General features: G+C 40.5%; 1 protein-coding gene across 1 annotated transcript; it reads left to right on the plus strand.

Annotated features, from left to right (window-relative positions):
• Positions 1-3,374: 3,374 nt before the first annotated feature.
• On the plus strand, positions 3,375-14,474 carry LOC308304677 (multidrug and toxin extrusion protein 1-like; the record flags this gene model as incomplete). Its single annotated transcript, XM_080749302.1, has 14 exons — positions 3,375-3,461; positions 4,087-4,155; positions 4,619-4,767; positions 5,717-5,759; positions 5,849-5,893; positions 6,280-6,377; positions 7,528-7,625; positions 9,208-9,389; positions 10,230-10,319; positions 11,264-11,281; positions 12,788-12,920; positions 13,355-13,449; positions 13,685-13,748; positions 14,230-14,474. 14 exons carry the CDS (start codon positions 3,375-3,377, stop codon positions 14,472-14,474), a joined length of 1,416 nt encoding a protein of 471 aa, XP_080605428.1.
• Between the last annotated feature and the right edge of the window lie 3,741 nt (positions 14,475-18,215).

An 18,215-nucleotide genomic window follows, 5' to 3' on the forward strand; every position in this document is an offset into this window, starting at 1 on the left:
ACTTTAACCACATTCAACCTTGCATTCATTTGATTGGCATGTCATTATAGGCAAAAATGATAAAAGATAGTAATAATAAATAATAATAGCAGATGTGACGTGTTGTGGATTGTAGAAGATTGGCTACTTTCAGCATCTAATGAATAACATAGTGGATAAAGCATGATTTATTCTATTGTTTTTATCAGTAACTAGAGGTTCAGGCCACTATGCGGCCCTCACATTTACGTCGCTCCATCGATCTGACCGATTTGTCTGAGTATTGTGTCAGGGGGTTTGTCAAGTACCCATTGTCCCTGTCTGTCTGTGTTCCTTTTGTGCCCAGATATGGAGACCTCTGTATCGGTCTACCTTGTCCCTTTTATTATATGCCTATATTGAGATTCCTGGCCTGATGTCATCAGTTTATGCCCATGTATCGGTCAGAAAACTTTGTATCTCCAAGTTTCAAATGTGTATGTTTTTTTGTAAAGTAAAGCCTTGCTTCATCATACAAGACTGTTGCACAAAACGAGTGAAAATACTGTAGCAGATCTACAAGCGCACAACGTTCTGTGCTTGTAGATTGGCTAATTTCACTAGTTTAAATAATTAGTAGTCTGGAGTGTGCACAGTCTTCATCATCATGATGAGAAAGAAGAGAAACAGCTGGATTTATTTGCATTATTTTCTAATGCAAACATAAGTATTTAATTATGTTCAATCATTTTAATTTGCTTTCCCTTTTTATTGCATTATCATGAAACCTTAAAAGCAGCGGCAGCCTGTACAGCTCATGAGCTACATGGACATTAACCTCTTGAACCCTAGCATTCCTATTTTAGTGGGAACATTCAAGCCAAAAATAGCTGATCTTGTAGTTCATTAAAAATAAAAATAAATAGCTACTTGTTGACAATTTGCAGGGGAAGAAAATCATTGTGTAACATCCAAAGTGAGCATTTTCCTCACTTTTACCTCCATCTCATGGCCTGGACAAAATACTACTGCCAAAAGGATGTAACCATGCAGAATTACAGGAAGTACAGGGCTGCATGTTGTCCAGCCTTCTGGAACTTCCTGTAGCCCTGCACTTAGTTGTACTTCCAGCTTGTCACTTTTTGACAGTAATTCTCACCCGGCCTAGGTCCAATGTTTGCTGGGGGAGTGTGCTGGTTGGCCAAGCCTCTCACTGAAGCAAAACACAGAGGGCAGGCAGCTTGACTTAATAATTAAACAGATTTCAACATAAACCGTTTCCAGCCTCACGGACAACCTCTGAAGGTGCTCATTCATTGATGCTGAATTGAACTATTCTGTCAACTAGTACAAGATACCATTCCCATTCCACTATGGACGACTCTACAACAAAAACTGCCAATGGAGTAAATGGACAGACCAAAATTGAACAAACAGATGTTATTACTCATACGAATGATTCCCATGTATGCTGTGGTCCATGCCTTAAATGCAGCAAGGCCTGGATACCCGTGGAATACAAGAATGAGATAGTTCAACTTTTAAAGCTAGCAGGACCAGTGGTAAGACTTACTTTGAATGCACTATGTACTGTAAGATAATATAGTACACTTGCTAGAGCCATTAGGGTTGAAATACAAATTAAGATCGGATTTTATTGCGACCATAGGTCGCAATAAAATTACTGTCAGAACCGGCCATATGTATGTACATACTGTATGTATACGTGTAACGCCTGACACATCACTGTGACATCACAGGTGATGTCAGATACTCAGAGCAGATTTCTCCATATATGGGCATAAACAGGTGACATCACAGTGTTAAGGATCTCCATATATGGGCATAAAAGGGATTGTATCCCAGATGATGCCCTGTTAGAAGAACCACACTATAATCTCCATATATGGGCATAAAATGGATTGTATCCCAGATGATGCCCTGTTAGAGAGATCCCTGTGATGCCAGGGGGAACAAATCCCTTTTATGCCCATATATGGAGATATGGAGATCCCTGTGATGCCAGGGGAACAAATCCCTTTCATACTGTCATACTGTATTAACACATTGGGCCCGATTCATCAAGCACTTTACGGCCATATTGATCTTACCGGCATTTAGGACAATTCCCAAGTTAGAGTCAGATTCAGCAATGTTTTTTTGTCTGTGATTTTGAAGGAATTTTTAAGGTAAGACAGAAATATAAGCCAGATTTAGTCACTTTATTTACACTATATTTACGACCAAATTGATGAATTGGGCCCATTGAAAGCAAATAATACTCTCAACTTACTCTGTAGCCTATTAATAAATGTAGCCTACCCTCCACCTCTGTCACTAGGTTGACAGCCTATGAGGATCCTAATAAACAATAAACAATAGTGATACTTAAGTTCAGTACAACCATGTCCTGAATTTGTGGAGAATCGAGCTACTGTACATACAGTATCTCAGCAATGTGGATTTGTTAGATACAACAGACCACCAATTGCCAATTTATTTCTGCTGTCTGGCTGTCACAGCGATAACACGGTCAGTTTTTATCCGATTTGTATCAAACTTGGCAGATGACTGTAGCACAGAGCATATGACATACTGGTGGGTGTAATATATCTAGTTGTTTATATGAGGCCTGTATGTAACATTTTAAAGACTCCTAAACCATGGAGAATCCTGTGAGGAAAAACCTCCTATTGACGAGTGTTTCCCAATGTTGTCATCATCTCAAACATGGTATAGTGTGCATTATGAATGTACAGTAGGCCTACTGTACATTTTGTTGTTGTTTGTGTCCCTTAAACAACATTCACAAGCTTCTCCCGTAACAACAGCATGTGGTAATCTACTATTATGTTACATTTTGTCTTAGCCCATCAGACAATGAGTAACTGAAGATGTTTTGCAAGGTTTTAATTAACTTCAAACTAAAGTATATATCCTTAACTGGACTGAGCAGACAAGAGACAAGCGAACATAAAAAAATATAACCCCAATGGTCATTTTAGCTAATCACCTATATTCTCTCATAACTCTGGCATAAACTTTGTTCTGGGTAGAAGAGGACGTTTGGTGTCTGACTGAAATATAAATTTTTTAAAGCCAGTTGTCAAAGCCTTGTCATCACAGTTTTTTGTTTGTCTTTTTAAGGAAGAAATAAATGCAGAGCCCTTCTGTTAAATGCAGAGCCCTTACACTAGTTCACAAACATAAAAGAACCACTACATAACGTACAGTAGCTGCTCATTACACACCAAATGATGCTTGGGACCATTATAGTGCCAGAAGAAACCATTATTTGCTTTGATAAGATACTGAAAAATAAAATGAGATTATAGAATAAGATAAGGAAGGATAACACGGTTTAGAAATATCAATTGAGGTTGTTTTCTTTTGTATTTCAGGTGGTCTCACAGTTGATGATGTTTCTGGTGGGTTTTGTCAGCATGGTGTTCTGTGGACACCTGGGAAAGACAGAGCTTGCAGGAGTGGCAATGGCAATCGCTGTAAGAAAACATAGTATACGTACAGTCAAATAAGCTGAGATATGTTCCTGTAGAGTACTACTGGTTCTCAAACCTTTTCATGTCAAGGAACCCCAAATTGACATATATTAGCCCCTGGACCCCCATAAGAGAAGATTTCTTACAGCTATAGCAATGATTCTGAACCATTTTAATTTCAAAGACCCCCAGTTGCATTATGCATTATAGGCCACATAACCACATTTGATAACATTTTGATCTCTGGGACATACACTGTAGTATCATCAGTGATGGGTCCATTTGTAGGGGGGAAAAAATACACAAATTGATTAATTGATAGATGTTTTTCTTGACAAAAACGCATATACATGAACATATATTTGTACATATCTGTCAAAAGGATAGAATGCCTTTGAGTATATAGTTGATGTTTGAGTAAACTGTGTGCCACATGTTTTGGGGTGGAAACTTAACCATATTTTGAACATACTGCATACAGTAGGTGATAAGCTAGTCTTTTGTTATTAGCCCTCCAACATGGGGAGGTGTGTGTAATCTTTCAAATTATTCATTAATTGAGTTGTGCCTGGACTGGATTTTATTTTCTACTCAGATGTTTGTTTAAAAATGTTTGATTTCAATCTAGGTGATTAACGTCACTGGTATATCCATTGGCTCTGGTTTGGCATCCGCCTGTGATACTCTAATATCTCAGGTAATGTAACATTAATTTTCACACTCACTTTAATATCACGCTCATTAACCAATTTCAACCTGCTATCCCTATTTTGGACAATGTCAAACTTTTTCCAGGAGAGCTACAAGCTCACGGCATACAACTAAGTTTAAAGGACTTACAGTAAGTGGTTATAAATCACGTTTTTCTTCAGTAGACAATATGTAGATACAAGCAACAATATAAAGAAAGGACAAAAGTAGCTTTTCGGTATGTCATTACTCAATCCATATTTCCATCTGAGAGCTTTTTTGTGTATATGATGTGTCAAGTCAATAAAACGTCCTCGCTCGAGGTGAGATGACAAAGTTCTTTGAGGATCGATTTGCTTCAGCTTAGAGCTGACGGAAGCATTTACCCACAGTAATTCACGCTATTATTGTGCGTCAGTCATCGCAACATGTGTTGTGATGACTGACTGTGCTGTTTTTGTTCCATGCAGACGTATGGGAGTGGTAACCTGAAGCGTGTAGGAGTGATTCTCCAGAGAGGGGTTCTCATTCTGCTGCTAGCCTGTTTCCCGTGCTGGGCAGTCCTCCTCAACACCCAGCCCATACTGTTGGCAGTCAGACAGAGCTCTGAGGTCGCACGGTCAGCCCTACACACACACACGTTCACATACAGCAGTGGTTCTCAACCTTTTCAGACTGCGACCCCCAAAATAATCATATTTTAACTGGGGACCCCCCACCCTGACGAGCCCTAAGAGTTGAGGCATTACATTTTGTATAACACGGTTCTATAGTGAAAATAGCAGATCTACATGTTCACAATGCCTTGAGGCGTTGTGAGCATGTAGATCGGCTGTTTTCACAATTTCTGCCTCTAATATTCGCTATTCAACGCACAACAAAATATATAGGGCTTAAGTCTTATATCTTACTGTAAGATATGAGATAAATAACAATGTCCTTGGGGAGCGTGTGGGCATGGAAGTTGTCTGAAAACACAGTAGCTGATGCTGACTTATTGGCCTCACCATTACACAGCCATTCTGTGAATAATAGTAGAGGGAGAGTGTTTCTCTGCTTGTACCGGGATAACATCCATCCAGACATGAATTCTACTAAACCACCCAGAGCAACTTCGTTTCGGGGTTGACTTGGCTGCTTGACTTGACATGGTTCAGCACAGTGAGTTCACTCACAGTGCCAGTTCAGGGCGCAGTGGCACTGATAAGTTAGCTGCCATGTTGATACAGCAGAGAAACCTTATCCCCCTCTTTCTGACCTTGTATCACCCCAACACCCAGAGCAAGTAAAGACTGGGTATATAATGTGATTTGATGTCATAAAATAAAGTAAGATGATTATACTGAATAAGAATACACCTGGGAAATAAATGTGGCTATTATTACATGTCAACATTGCACTGGACAGAACCACAGAACACTGCCAGTTGTTTATAATATTATACCAAATAAATGGCATGTCCACTTGTCCAGTGTGTACTGTGTTTAATTGTTTGACTTAAGTGCAAGCCAAGAATTGCTTTTCCGTGCTGTCATTACAACTTACCTTCATGTCTGTTTGCCACAAAGACTTGCCCAGCTGTATGTGATGATCTTCATGCCAGCTCTGCCAGTGAGTCCACTTCACTCCCAGTATACCCATTTCTGATACCTAATGGTTTGTTTATGCCCATTCAACCCTGCTATTTTTGTCTTTCACAGGCTTCCTTCATGTATCAGCTGCAGGGGCGATATCTTCAAAATCAGGTGATGCCTAAAATGTAGCATGTTATTTAGACATATGCTGTGTCCATTGTTTACTTGATATCCTATAGTTCAATGTACATGTTATTATTTTTTATAGTCGAGACTGATGCTAGGTTCTGTAGTCCAGGTTTACTAAGGCACTGCACTGCTTCTCTGCTTTTGATGTCTTACCTTGCTTATTCCTAAATTGTAAATTGACATATTATTGATTGTAATTCATGTTAATTAAGTATTTGTTATGTCTCTATTCACACAGATGTCTGCTTTCTTAAAAAGAAAAGTCTGTGTTGACTTGGAATGGATGTCAATTACAAAGAAGTAGTATTGGGTAGGTCAAATTGGCTGTCAAAAAGTGATCTTAAAAGCAGGGTGTTTCTTATTTGCAGGGCATCATATGGCCTCAGGTGATAACTGGAGCTCTGGGGAATCTCCTTAATGCACTTATCAACTATATCTTCCTCTATCCTCTGGACATGGGTGTCGCGTAAGTTTCTCCTCTTCTATAGGTGAATTCATTTACTCATTCATTACTCTAAGTCATACATGGGCAACTGGCGGCCCGGGGGCCACATGCGGCCCCCACCTTCACTTAATGCGGCCCTTGGTTAATATTGGAATGCTGATATAGTATTGATTTCAGCTGTTACAATTCCATTTCCAACCAAGCAAACTTGACTCGCTTTAATTACTTTTAGTCCATATTAGACTTAGCAGCACTCGTAATTTTTTTATGTCCAATATATTTGTATTTAAGTTCACAAAGTTAACATAAGAGTAAGAACATAAATGCATTTGAAATGAAATAAAATTGTTACTTTTCAGGATTCCAATTAAAAAATATCTCAAATTTATTTCGGATTCCAATTCAAAAATATCAAAAATATCAGATCCACAAGCTCAAAACGAGTCGCAGTGCGACGCGTTTTGAGCTTGTAGATCTACTATTTTTGATATTTTTGACTGTATATGCATTGTGGCCCTCTGGAGTGAATGTGAAAATATAGTGGCCCTCTCCATCATCAAAGTTGCCCACCCCTGCTCTAAGTAGACTTAACTCTGAGAGTGTACAAATGGACCCATAAGGGTCCACTTTGTTTCTAAGTCATTCAGCTGAGACCCCCCTGGAACCCTCTCAAGGACCTCGAGCCATTCTTACATAGAATGAGTCACAAACAATAGTTGTGAGTTTGAAAACAAACTTCAAACTTCAGCAAATGACCTACCCTGATATAGTAGGTCAGCGGTTCTCAAAGTGGATTCCAGGGACTCTGTGGGTTCCTTTAGGGGCGTCTAAAATGACCCATACAAGTCTGTAACTCTGATAGTGTACAAATGGAACCAAATGAACCCTAACGGGTTAATTTGGTTCCATTTGTACACTGTCAGAGTTAAGAGGAGACCTTGACATTTGAAAGTTTGAGAAACACTGTAGTAGGTGGCACTAGTAGTAAGTGCACAGTACAATCCTTATAAGCCCTGCGTTTGAAGGACATAAATCCTATTTATTGCAGCTTTTAAATTACCAGGAGGACTTCACTGTGTGTGTGTGGGGGGGGGGTCCCTGTAATGCCACAGAGTTTATACCGGTAGCTCACTGCACTAAACCTTTTTGCTCTTCTTCATCCCTGATTAAGTGGATCTGCTACAGCTAATGCTATCACACAGTATGCCTTGGCTGTGTTCCTGTATGTTTACATTTGCTGGAGGAGGCTACACGAGGCCACATGGGAAGGTGAGATGTGCCTCCCAGCAAGGGGCGTCACAAGGAGGGGAAAAGAGTCACTAAGGCCCAAGGTAGAGGGAGGGGCCTTAATTATTTTATACTTTAGCTGTTGAAAAATTGCAGATCTACAAGCTCACAGCGTGGCACCGAGTGCCGAGCTTGTAGATCTGCTATTTTTGAAAAGTCGTGAAAATTTGTGCAAATCTTTGAATATGTGTATTTTTTAAGCGAACATTTGTAACTCATATTTTGCTTCTGGGGGGGTCCATGGAACTAAGTATTTTGAGATGGGGGTCCGTGGCCAAATACATATCATTTTGGGAGTTCTTCATATGAAAATGTTTGAGCACCACTGACATAGAAACCTCCCATTGAAAATAAATTTCATATCAATCCAAAGTCATAATACCAGTATTGAGGCTATTAAATTATTATTTACTATTTTTGCGTTTATTCTACCATATTGCGGTAACGATTATTCCGTTCTCAAGTGCCTCTTGCTCTGCATTCAACCTACTAGTCTAATAATTTCAGAACAGGTTGACCATTGGTCACATTCCAGTGTGCAATTATGTGAAAGCAGTTCCCTGATCCAACGTTTGACATTGCTGTGCTGTGTGGATGACAGTATAAAAAAAGAGAATAGGAAAGGTAGAAAGATAATATACTGTAGTACTTCTCGGCCAAATGTCTTTTGGCCTTGTACAGCCTAGTATATTTGTAAGTAGCAGGATAACTTACAGTATACATATAACCATATTTGCCTCCCTCTCCAAATGGTAGTGTAGCGTTTTGTAATACTTAAGTGAGTGTCCATATAACACAAAGACATCATACAGTTACTGCATTGGCCATACTTGACATTTTTTAAGACCTTTTTTCCTTTTGGCCATGTAGTATGACCATACACCAACACAATAAATACAAATATTTTCATTTCAAATAACAGAAGTAATAGCTTTGTGCCAGACCATTGGCGTGGGGTGTATAATAGTCAATATGGTGAATTACTTACTGACTGACTGACTGACTGACTGACTGACTGACTGACTGACTGACTGACTGACTGACTGACTGACTGACTCACTCACTCACTCACTCACTCACTCACTCACTCACTCACTCACTCACTCACTCACTCACTCACTCACTCACCCCCCCCCCCCCCATTGTTAAAACATGCATACTCTACACTTCTCTACTCTGAGCACTCTGTGGCAAAAAGTGATATGCAGGCAATTCATATTTGACTGAGTTCATTCTAATCATTCATTCCATGCTGAGGAAAGTCAGCTGGTTGTATCTGGTTCTATCTCATTTATTTAGCATGACACATACCTGACATCACGCATGCAATAATGATAAAAGCAATATTGATATACAGTACACACATGCACGTATAATATGCATGCTGTAAACAGTAATGTAGCAAAGGGAAAATACAGTTGATTTGACTGTTAAACTATCCAGAGTCCTTTTTCTGTTTAGAATGTGGACTGCTTACACTGTTTTAGTGTAAAGTCACGCAACATAATAAAGTTTCTTAACTTAAATAAGCGTGTGACCCATGCCATGGCCGTCTCACCCCTAGGGTGGTCAACTGAATGTCTTCAGGAGTGGGGACCATTCATCCGGCTAGCCATCCCCGGCATGTTCATGCTGTGCCTGGAGTGGTGGTTGTACGAGATTGGAGGCTTCCTGGCCGGTGTCATAAGTGAAACTGAACTGGCCGCTCAGTCTGTTGTTTATCAGCTGGCAGCTATTGCTTACATGGTAACCAAATATCCAATACAGCAGGGTTCCCCAATTAGTTTTCCCCAAGGGCCGAATTATGTCTAGGGTACCAAGCCGAGGGCCACAACATTGCAGGGGGCGACTGTGGCGTTCCCACTACTCCAGCGACAGTTCAGATATCGTCGTTGTCGGGTGAAAATCTTGTATGCCCGAAACCGTTCTTTTTGAATTTATCATTTTAAAAATGATTTAAACTAGTGAAAACAGCCAATCTACAAGCACACAACGCCTCGCGGTGCGAGGCGTTGTGTGCTTGTAGATCTGCTGTTTTCACTACTTTTGTGCGACGTCCTTGTATGATTTGCGAAAGAACGTACAAATTTGGAGATACAAGATTTCCACCCGACAACGACGATATACTAGTGTTGTTGCTGCTCTTATACCACCATTATTACTGGGGTTGGTGTGGGCCAGACAGCAAATGGCCCGCGGGCCGCCTATTGGGGAACCCTGCAATACAGTCATGATGTTTATCCATGATGAGAGAAAATATATTTTCCAGTAGATGTACAGTAGTACTGTATATAAATGTATGGGCAGACAATGCATGGGTAAAAATACTGAAAATGGACACAATGAACAGGATATAAAGCAATAAAGGACTTATCCTCTTAAACGTTGGCCTACAACATTGTATGTGATGCATTTACAGTATAGTATTTGGAAACACATTTTCGTTTAAGGAAATATAGTTTCACAAATATATTTTAGATATGTTTTTACAGTATTTGAAGATGTGTGAAAGAGAATGTAATGCTTATGTTGTTACAGTACATTCCGTTTTATTAGTGATATAAAACACTTGTCTTTTACCCACAGTTTCCACTTGGATTTTCTGTAGCAGCCAGTGTGCGTGTTGGGAATGCTCTTGGTGCTGGTAACATGGAGCAGGCCAAGCTGTCTGCCAAGGTCGCCTTCATCTCTACAAGTACGCACCACTGCATCCATTTTAGTTTATTACATAAAAATCCTATTGGCTAGCTAAAGGATGTCCTCTAATTCCTTGTATTGAGTGTCAGTTGTGTTATGTACTGTAAGTATTGTTCCATGCTTTGGCCAACATTACTAATGTACTGTACGTATGTACTGTATATGTATGTATCTCTTTCCCCCAATTCAGTTATAGTCTCATGTTGTGTCGGGATCGTTCTTGGAGTCAATAAAGACATTATAGGATACATTTTCACCCCAGAGCAGTGAGTACAGTCTTAATTTGTTGTCTCTTACCCCTATGTACCGTACTTGGTTGAACAGAATTACACAATGACCTATACAGGTACTCGGCCCGCTCCTGTTTTTGCTCTAGACTATACCTTCACCATAATGATCTACATACAATTTACAACTAAATCTTGTAGATTTTATGTTTTTACTAAATGTTCACCACAGACTAGGGATGTTAGGGTTCATGATGTCACTGTATTATTTTAATCTATGTTTTTGTTTTCCATATTGCCCTTGTTTTGTATTTCATTTGATATTATTTGGCTTATAAGACAAAGTACTTTACATACTGTAAGGCATAGAAAGTTATAGTACCGGTAATTAGCAATAAGCAATTAAAAATTAAAAACAAATATGGGTCAAGGTAGTTATCAAGATAACATAGCATCTATGGTGTTTTGCAGAGGATCCAAGGGAGCGACGCGCGCAGTGTGAAGTCGGTGGAAAACCAAAAATCGCACCTGTGTGAAGTGAGCCGTGCTCACTTCGCATGTTATCAAACACGACAAACGTATCTCCTTGTATGGGCCGTTCTATCCGCGACATCAGCTGTGGTGATGTCGGTATCTGCATACTTTCTATGACGTTAGTCTCGTGTGACTTATGACGTTAGTCTCGTGTGACTTCAGTCTCGTACTACGGACATAGTACGAGACTGAAGGGGGCGGGCGGCATAGCTGAATAGCTGAATGGTTAGGGAGCCTTAGGGAACCAGAGCCCCTGATTGTCCTGAAAATACAGGAGGAAATAGGTATCTATTATTATTATTACATAGGGACACACAATTTCGTACTACGGACATAGGGATACACAAAGACAGACATAGGAGCGGTTAGCACCGCTCAAAAAGATCTATAAATGCACAACTCCTCATATGTTGAGATCCTTAAATTGTCATCGATTTGAAGTTATGTGTCTGTGTCCCTTTTATGCCCATCAATATGATGTCATAAAACCGCTTCCGATCTTCTTATCTTACTAGAATCTCTGTCAGTCTGTATGTGCTGTGATGCATCTGTAGTTCGCATATCTCGACCAGGGACCAGATAGGCGGTTGTCAAGCAGTGTCGATCCGACAGCTGTGCTCATATATGGGCATGCCCACATTAGCAAATACTAATTATTTTATGGTGTGGAGCGGTTTGCAAACTGATTTCTACTGTTATGTTGCCTCCAATTCTCCAAGATTTGCCTATAGAACAATATAGTATGTACTGTATAAATGTTGAAATGTACACGTGAAATTTTCAGTGGACATTTGCAGACAGATGCAGGCCATGCAAGCCGCATGTAGTCATGCTTCCATAATACCTTTATGCAATATACATATTAACCTCAAAGGTAGTAAACATTAACAGTAAACGTGTGCCTGTCATTTTGCTTCAGTCACGTTTTACTCCTTTTCAGTTGTATAAACTTATCCTAGGGCAGACCAAGTGTGACATTATGCATGTATAGGGTTATATTCTTAGCCCATCATAAATGTTCAAGTATTTTTCACTGCAATGTTTACAAACAAACAAAAACAATATGGTACATCAAATACAGTTTTATATGTTGTCTAATCCTCAATAGCCTCATTTTGTATATTATTTGGAGGGGGGGGGGGAACCCAGTTTGTATCCCTGTGACTGCTGGAAAATATTTTAGCAATATATTTTAGCAATTTTCAAAAACATGTGTTTACATAATTTTAAGATGGACAATGTCTTTGCCTTTCTTTCAGAGATGTTGTTACTAGGGTCGCTGATGTCATGATAATGTATGGTTTTATCCATATGTCTGATGCCATTTCGGTGAGAGATATACATTTCTTTTTTAGTTCTAGGTTTGGGGGGGAATCGATGTCTCTGCTTTTGATAACGTAGGTTTAGTGATCATAGCTTAGTTTTTATTTAGTTTTTATCAGGTTTTATATTTATGTTTGACAATTTCACATTTTATTTTAACACTTTAATTTATAATAATGTAAACCACATTGACGCCTGGCATCCTTATTTTGGGCAACATTCCAAAATATGGACAAAGGTTTTGTCAAAGATTATATTCCTTTCCCGAGAGCCACATGATTAGATGTATTTTATTTTTATTTTTATGTATAACATGTACATAATAGATTGGCATTTGTATTCATGTGTGTTAAATCTTCACAGGCTGTGGCTGGAGGAGTTGTTAGAGGAGCTGGGAAACAGATTGTGGGTGCACTGTCTAACCTCATCGGTTTCTACGTCATCGGCTTCCCCATTGGAGTGTCCCTGATGTTCCCTGTCAAAATGGGCATTGTAGGTGAGGAGAGATGAACGGTGTATAATGGCAGATAATAATAATAATGGCAGAGGTCCATGGGCAAATACCTATCAATTTGGGGGTCCTTGACCTTTTTCAAAAATAAAAATGTCGAATGGGTTGTGCTTATAAACTAGCCATAACTGTGGTGGTTCTCAGCTGATTTCCTGTGGACCATTTTACTGCTATAACTAGTAATGACCTGGGAATAGAAAAGTAGAATTAGTCTGGTTTAGATAGATGGATAGATGAGATGGATTGTACTTGATTGATTGTACTTGGAAATCCAGTCTTTACAGCAGCCAAGATACACAAAGGTGAACAGGTCACTGTCCAGTCAATATATCTGATCAGTACTAACTCATTTACTTACTGAGAGAGTCACTGTCCTAGAGCCAATTATTCTGTCCTTATTGGTACCCTATCTGTTGCAGGGTTGTGGTTGGGACTTTTCACCTCTGTCACAGTGCTGTCCATATTTCTAATAGTTTACCTTTGTAAACTGGACTGGGAAAAGGTCACTACAGAGGTAGGTACCTGGCCTACACCTATGGTATTCCCTGTCCATGGATGAATGTCATGACTCATAGATTAGATTTACTTTTTATTTTATCAATACTGTATACTGTAACAATACATAATATTAAATCTTAAATTTTCTGTTATAGCTTATAACTGAAAATGCTTAACTTATGATTGAATATTAAAACGGTCAACTTACTTGAATGAGATGCTTTTTTGACTGTCATTTTGACGTACTTTAGGCATTGGAGAGAGTGGGAGTCCCAATCACAGAGGGAAAAGAGATGTTTGGGATCGGAAATAAAAGTAAGTCAACTCCAATTCCTGTTCCTGACACATCTCATGCACAAACATTCGATTTTTCTTTTGAAATGTTCTTCACAACGAAAGCCTCCGTCATCGGGATGAATATGCCGCTTTCCATAGCTAAACCAGCATCTCCCTTAGAACACTTGTTCTAAGGGAATGAGCCAATGAGCTATCAAACCAGGCTCAGATCAACAGCGGTCAACCCCAAATAATAATAAACTTTAGTAAAGCACCTTTCATAATATGAAATCAAATGGCAGCTCAAAGTGCTTTACAGAGCAAAAATTAAGCACATTACAGAAACAGTACAAATGATTAATAACGCAGAAAAGTAAAAACATTAAAAAAGCAGTGAATCAGGCAAAACAAACCATGAACCTATGGAGATCTACAAAAGATCGAACCTTCAGGCTTGACACTGGGACGCTTCACACTCGTGACACCTTTTTGTTCCCGATCTCTGCATCTCCTCAACCAGGGCATTCTATCATCCCCCTGGAGGAGGTGTTGGCCATTGCATCTGGTTCTCTGACCTCTCAGAAGGCGGACGGGGTCTCGGGAGCGCTCGATTCGGGCCAGGGCGTGGCAGCTGCCACTACAGTGGGGGTGGCTCTGTCGCGCAGACAGCTGGTGGTGCGGCGTTGCCTGACTCTCGTGGTCATGCTCCTCATCCTCGCCGCTGGCATCTTTGTCGATGAGCTGGCCACTCGGTTGCTTCAGTGAGGGACCACACAGGGACACATTGATGAGGGACCACACAGGGACACATTGATGAGGGTCCAACAGACAGTTGTTCACAGGAAGTCGTACAATGAATAACGGAAATATTTCATAGCGGTGTTTGAAATAAATATACAAAGAAACTGCCTAATGTATAGTTGAAAATATGTTTTAGACCAATATATATACGGTGTGTGTATATATATATATGTTTTTACACGGGAGGTGTAAAAGGAAGATCTGTCCCTATAAAGGCGATGTCGTTTCTTGAATGTGACCTCGAGAGATTGCATCGCCGACGCTGAACTGAGCGAACAGTGTGTTTACTTTTAAATGTCTGTACAGTCCTGTTTGCTGGTTGTGTGTGTGTGACGATAACTCAGTCTGCACCAGAGCAGTACGGGGAAAGATGGATAACCACACCCCGGACTCATTTTTGAAGCTTGTGATTGGCTGAATCGGACGTAGGGAGCGCTCCCTTGTAGTCACTTGGACCGCGCGAGGTGCACCAAAACCCAATAAATCATTGCGTTTGCACTTCAGGCCTTACGGCCTGGGCATAAATAGAACGGTTTCCATCCATCTTTCCCAGTGGGATCCATAATCAGGCGAGCAGTACGTGCTATGAGTACGTGACGCGAAGAGTACAACAGCTGTTGGCACATGCGCAGTTGGGTGGGCCTAGCGGGCATTGGGCAAAATAGCTGGCTAAAAAGCGCCTGAATAATTTCGTTTTATATTAACTGTACGCCAATGTAAGTAAATGGGCAAATGTGCCTATAACGTTGGCAGAGTACTGATCAGTACATATGCCAAGTGTGGAACCTCTAGGATTAGTGGTTTGCTGGGAATAGTCAGCATACGCCATTTGGCACTCCATGGACTATTTGGGGGCACTCCATGGACCCGTTCTCCAATTACTATATGTAAGATATATATATATATATATATATATATATATATATATATATATATATATATATATATTCTTTTTTTTAGATGGCTTATATTTTGGTGTTTTGTGTGCCATTTTTGAGCGGTGCCAACCGCTCCTACGTCTGGCTTTGTGTGTATGTATGTACGTATGTATGAGCACGGATCTCCATGTATGGAGATAACTAATGTCACGGACGGAGCGGCCCATACATACAACTCTGCGATTTCTTTTAAATGTCAGAAACATATAACATATTCCCATTATTGAACTATGTCTGTATGGCCATTTAAAGTGTACTGAACTTCAGGAAGCGTGTATCTATAAAGCATTTGGGGTAAGGCTGGTTCTTGTAAAGGAGCGTTTGGTTTCGGTGGAGACGTGGACTTGAGCCACGCGAGACACCGCCGAGCGAGCTATAGCGAGTGAGTCGCCGTGTTGAGCGTTGAGAAGTCCGCTTGAGCGCCTTCCGAGTTACGTCCCGATATGGACAGAATCGTATCTTTGTCCCCCTGACTTTCGGCACTTCCGCACGGTCCTAGTGAACACAGCGGAGTGCTCCCTAGTCCCTACCTCTGGTTCAGCCAATCACAAGCTTCCGCGGGCAGGTCTTACCTTACTCCAGATGTTTTTAGATACACGCCTTCAGGAAGCCCTTAATGTCAGGAGTCATTGAGCAATGCTGTGACCAGAGTAGGAATTTAATACTAGCCAATAGCCAAGAGCTGTGGCTGGTTGGGGTAGGCTAGGAAACTCTGCCGTGCCAGCCACCTTGGCAGGTAACTAAGCCAGCATACAGACATCCTATTCCATTTACAAAATCCTATTTTGGCCGTTATAGATTGATTCAATTAGCTGGGTTATTGGGGAATCTGTTGGCCCACTGTGGCTGCTGTTCAATAATGGTATAGCTTCCTTGCTCTGAGCATGTTATGAAGTGCTTTACACTCGCGACACTACCGGTATGTAAACATTTCAGAGAATGTCAAAGGCGGTTTTGTTTCCTTGAGCATAAATCATATCTTAACCACTTAAAACCAATGTAGTCCCCTTGGCCCCCCCTTGGCCTAGGTCCTAGGACATACTACATAGGTCTGCCCCCCCCCCCCCCCACCCTTAACTCTCTTTGCTGAAAACAACAAAAAGGCTGATCTTGCAAGCTTGCGTTGTTAGCTTGTAGATTGGAGGAGTTTTTGCCCCAGAATAGGAACACTAAGGTTAATTTGGTTAAGCTGCTGTCACGGTGTCACTTTAAGATTATCATTAAAGCAAACTGTTCTTTGCTTTATTATGCACTCCTTTGATTTGGACACAAATGTGATGATGATGAAGGTGGCTGGCTGGCCTTAAAATATACACTTGCCAGCTGCCTAATGCCAACCTACACAGCAAAATCCTCCTATTAATTTAATTCTGAGAGTAATGGTCCATATTTACATGCTCAAAATTTAATTAACACTGAACATTTTGCTGTGCGGTTATATTACTCCACAGAAAAGTGCCCACATAATTGGGCATGTTGGTTGAATGAAGAAATTTCAAGCCGAGCACATCAATTATCCCTTTTTGCTCTTAGCAGGAAGAGATAACTAGCCTGTCAGCTCACACTTCATAATCACAGCCCAACAGTACACTCGGCTAATGAGTTCTTTGTGTTAACAGCATAAAATTAGACCTATTAACGCCTGAGGTCCATAATTTGGAGTTGAGGTAATACCAAGCACCGCTTCCATTGAAGCGGATTGTTGCTGATATAATAGATAAAACCTTGCCTGGTCCGTCTGAGACCCTTTGTTTGGTGGCACAGACAAACACAGACATCTGGTTGGTCTGATATCATTCATGATTCCCATAAACATGATTCACAGCTTAACCACAGTCAGGGTTGTCGCACCAAATTCTGGGCCCTGGTTACAAGGATTCACTGCGGGCCCCCCATGAATGTTCTTCATAGGGGGAGGGGGGTTTAACCCATTTAGACTGGGAACGCAATATTACTCATTTTTTTGTGCTTTGACTATTGAAAAATAGCAGATATACAAGCTCTGTGCCGCGCTGTGAGCTTGTAGAGCTGCTATTTTTGAAAAATCTTGAAAATGTGTGCACGTCTTTGAATATTTCAAATCCTTCTAAGTTTTCTTTTTTTTAAAACCTATGTTTCTATATCAGTGGTGCTCAAACCTTTTCATGTGAAGGACCCACAAAATGATATGTATTTGGCGACAGACCCCCATCTCAAAATATTGAGTTCCAGGGACCCACCAGAAGCAAATTTTGAGGTACAAATGTTCGCTTAAAAAATACATATATTCAAAGATTTGCACACATTTTCACGACTTTTCAAAAATAGCAGATCTACAAGCTCGCAGCACGGCACTCAGTGCCATGCGGTGAGCTTGTATATCTGCTATTTTTCAATAGCTAAAGTATAAAATAATTAAGGCCCCTCCGCCTTGGGCCCTAGTAACTCAGTCCCACTTTTCCCCCCCTTGTGACGCCCCTGACAACAGTTAACCCCTGCCCCCTTTCCTGAGCATGTCATTATAGGCAATCATTCAGAAAACATTCTGCAAAAGATGCTGATCTTATGAGTGTCTCTTTTTGCTATTTGACATATAAATAAGTATATGGGGTTTAAGAGGTTAAAGAAATCATAATGGACATGCCTCCCACATGCTGTGGAACAAAGTTAACCTTCTATGAGGGAGGCAACAATTTCCAGTGCACAGAGCATTGTAGGAGAAGAAAACTAAATATAAATCCCCAATTAGTAGCCCGGGCGTTTATTTCGCAAAATGGGGTCGGACCCC

The sequence above is a fragment of the Nannobrachium achirus genome (genome assembly GCF_963921795.1).
Source record: "Nannobrachium achirus genome assembly, chromosome: 19".
Lineage (NCBI taxonomy): Eukaryota > Metazoa > Chordata > Actinopteri > Myctophiformes > Myctophidae > Nannobrachium > Nannobrachium achirus.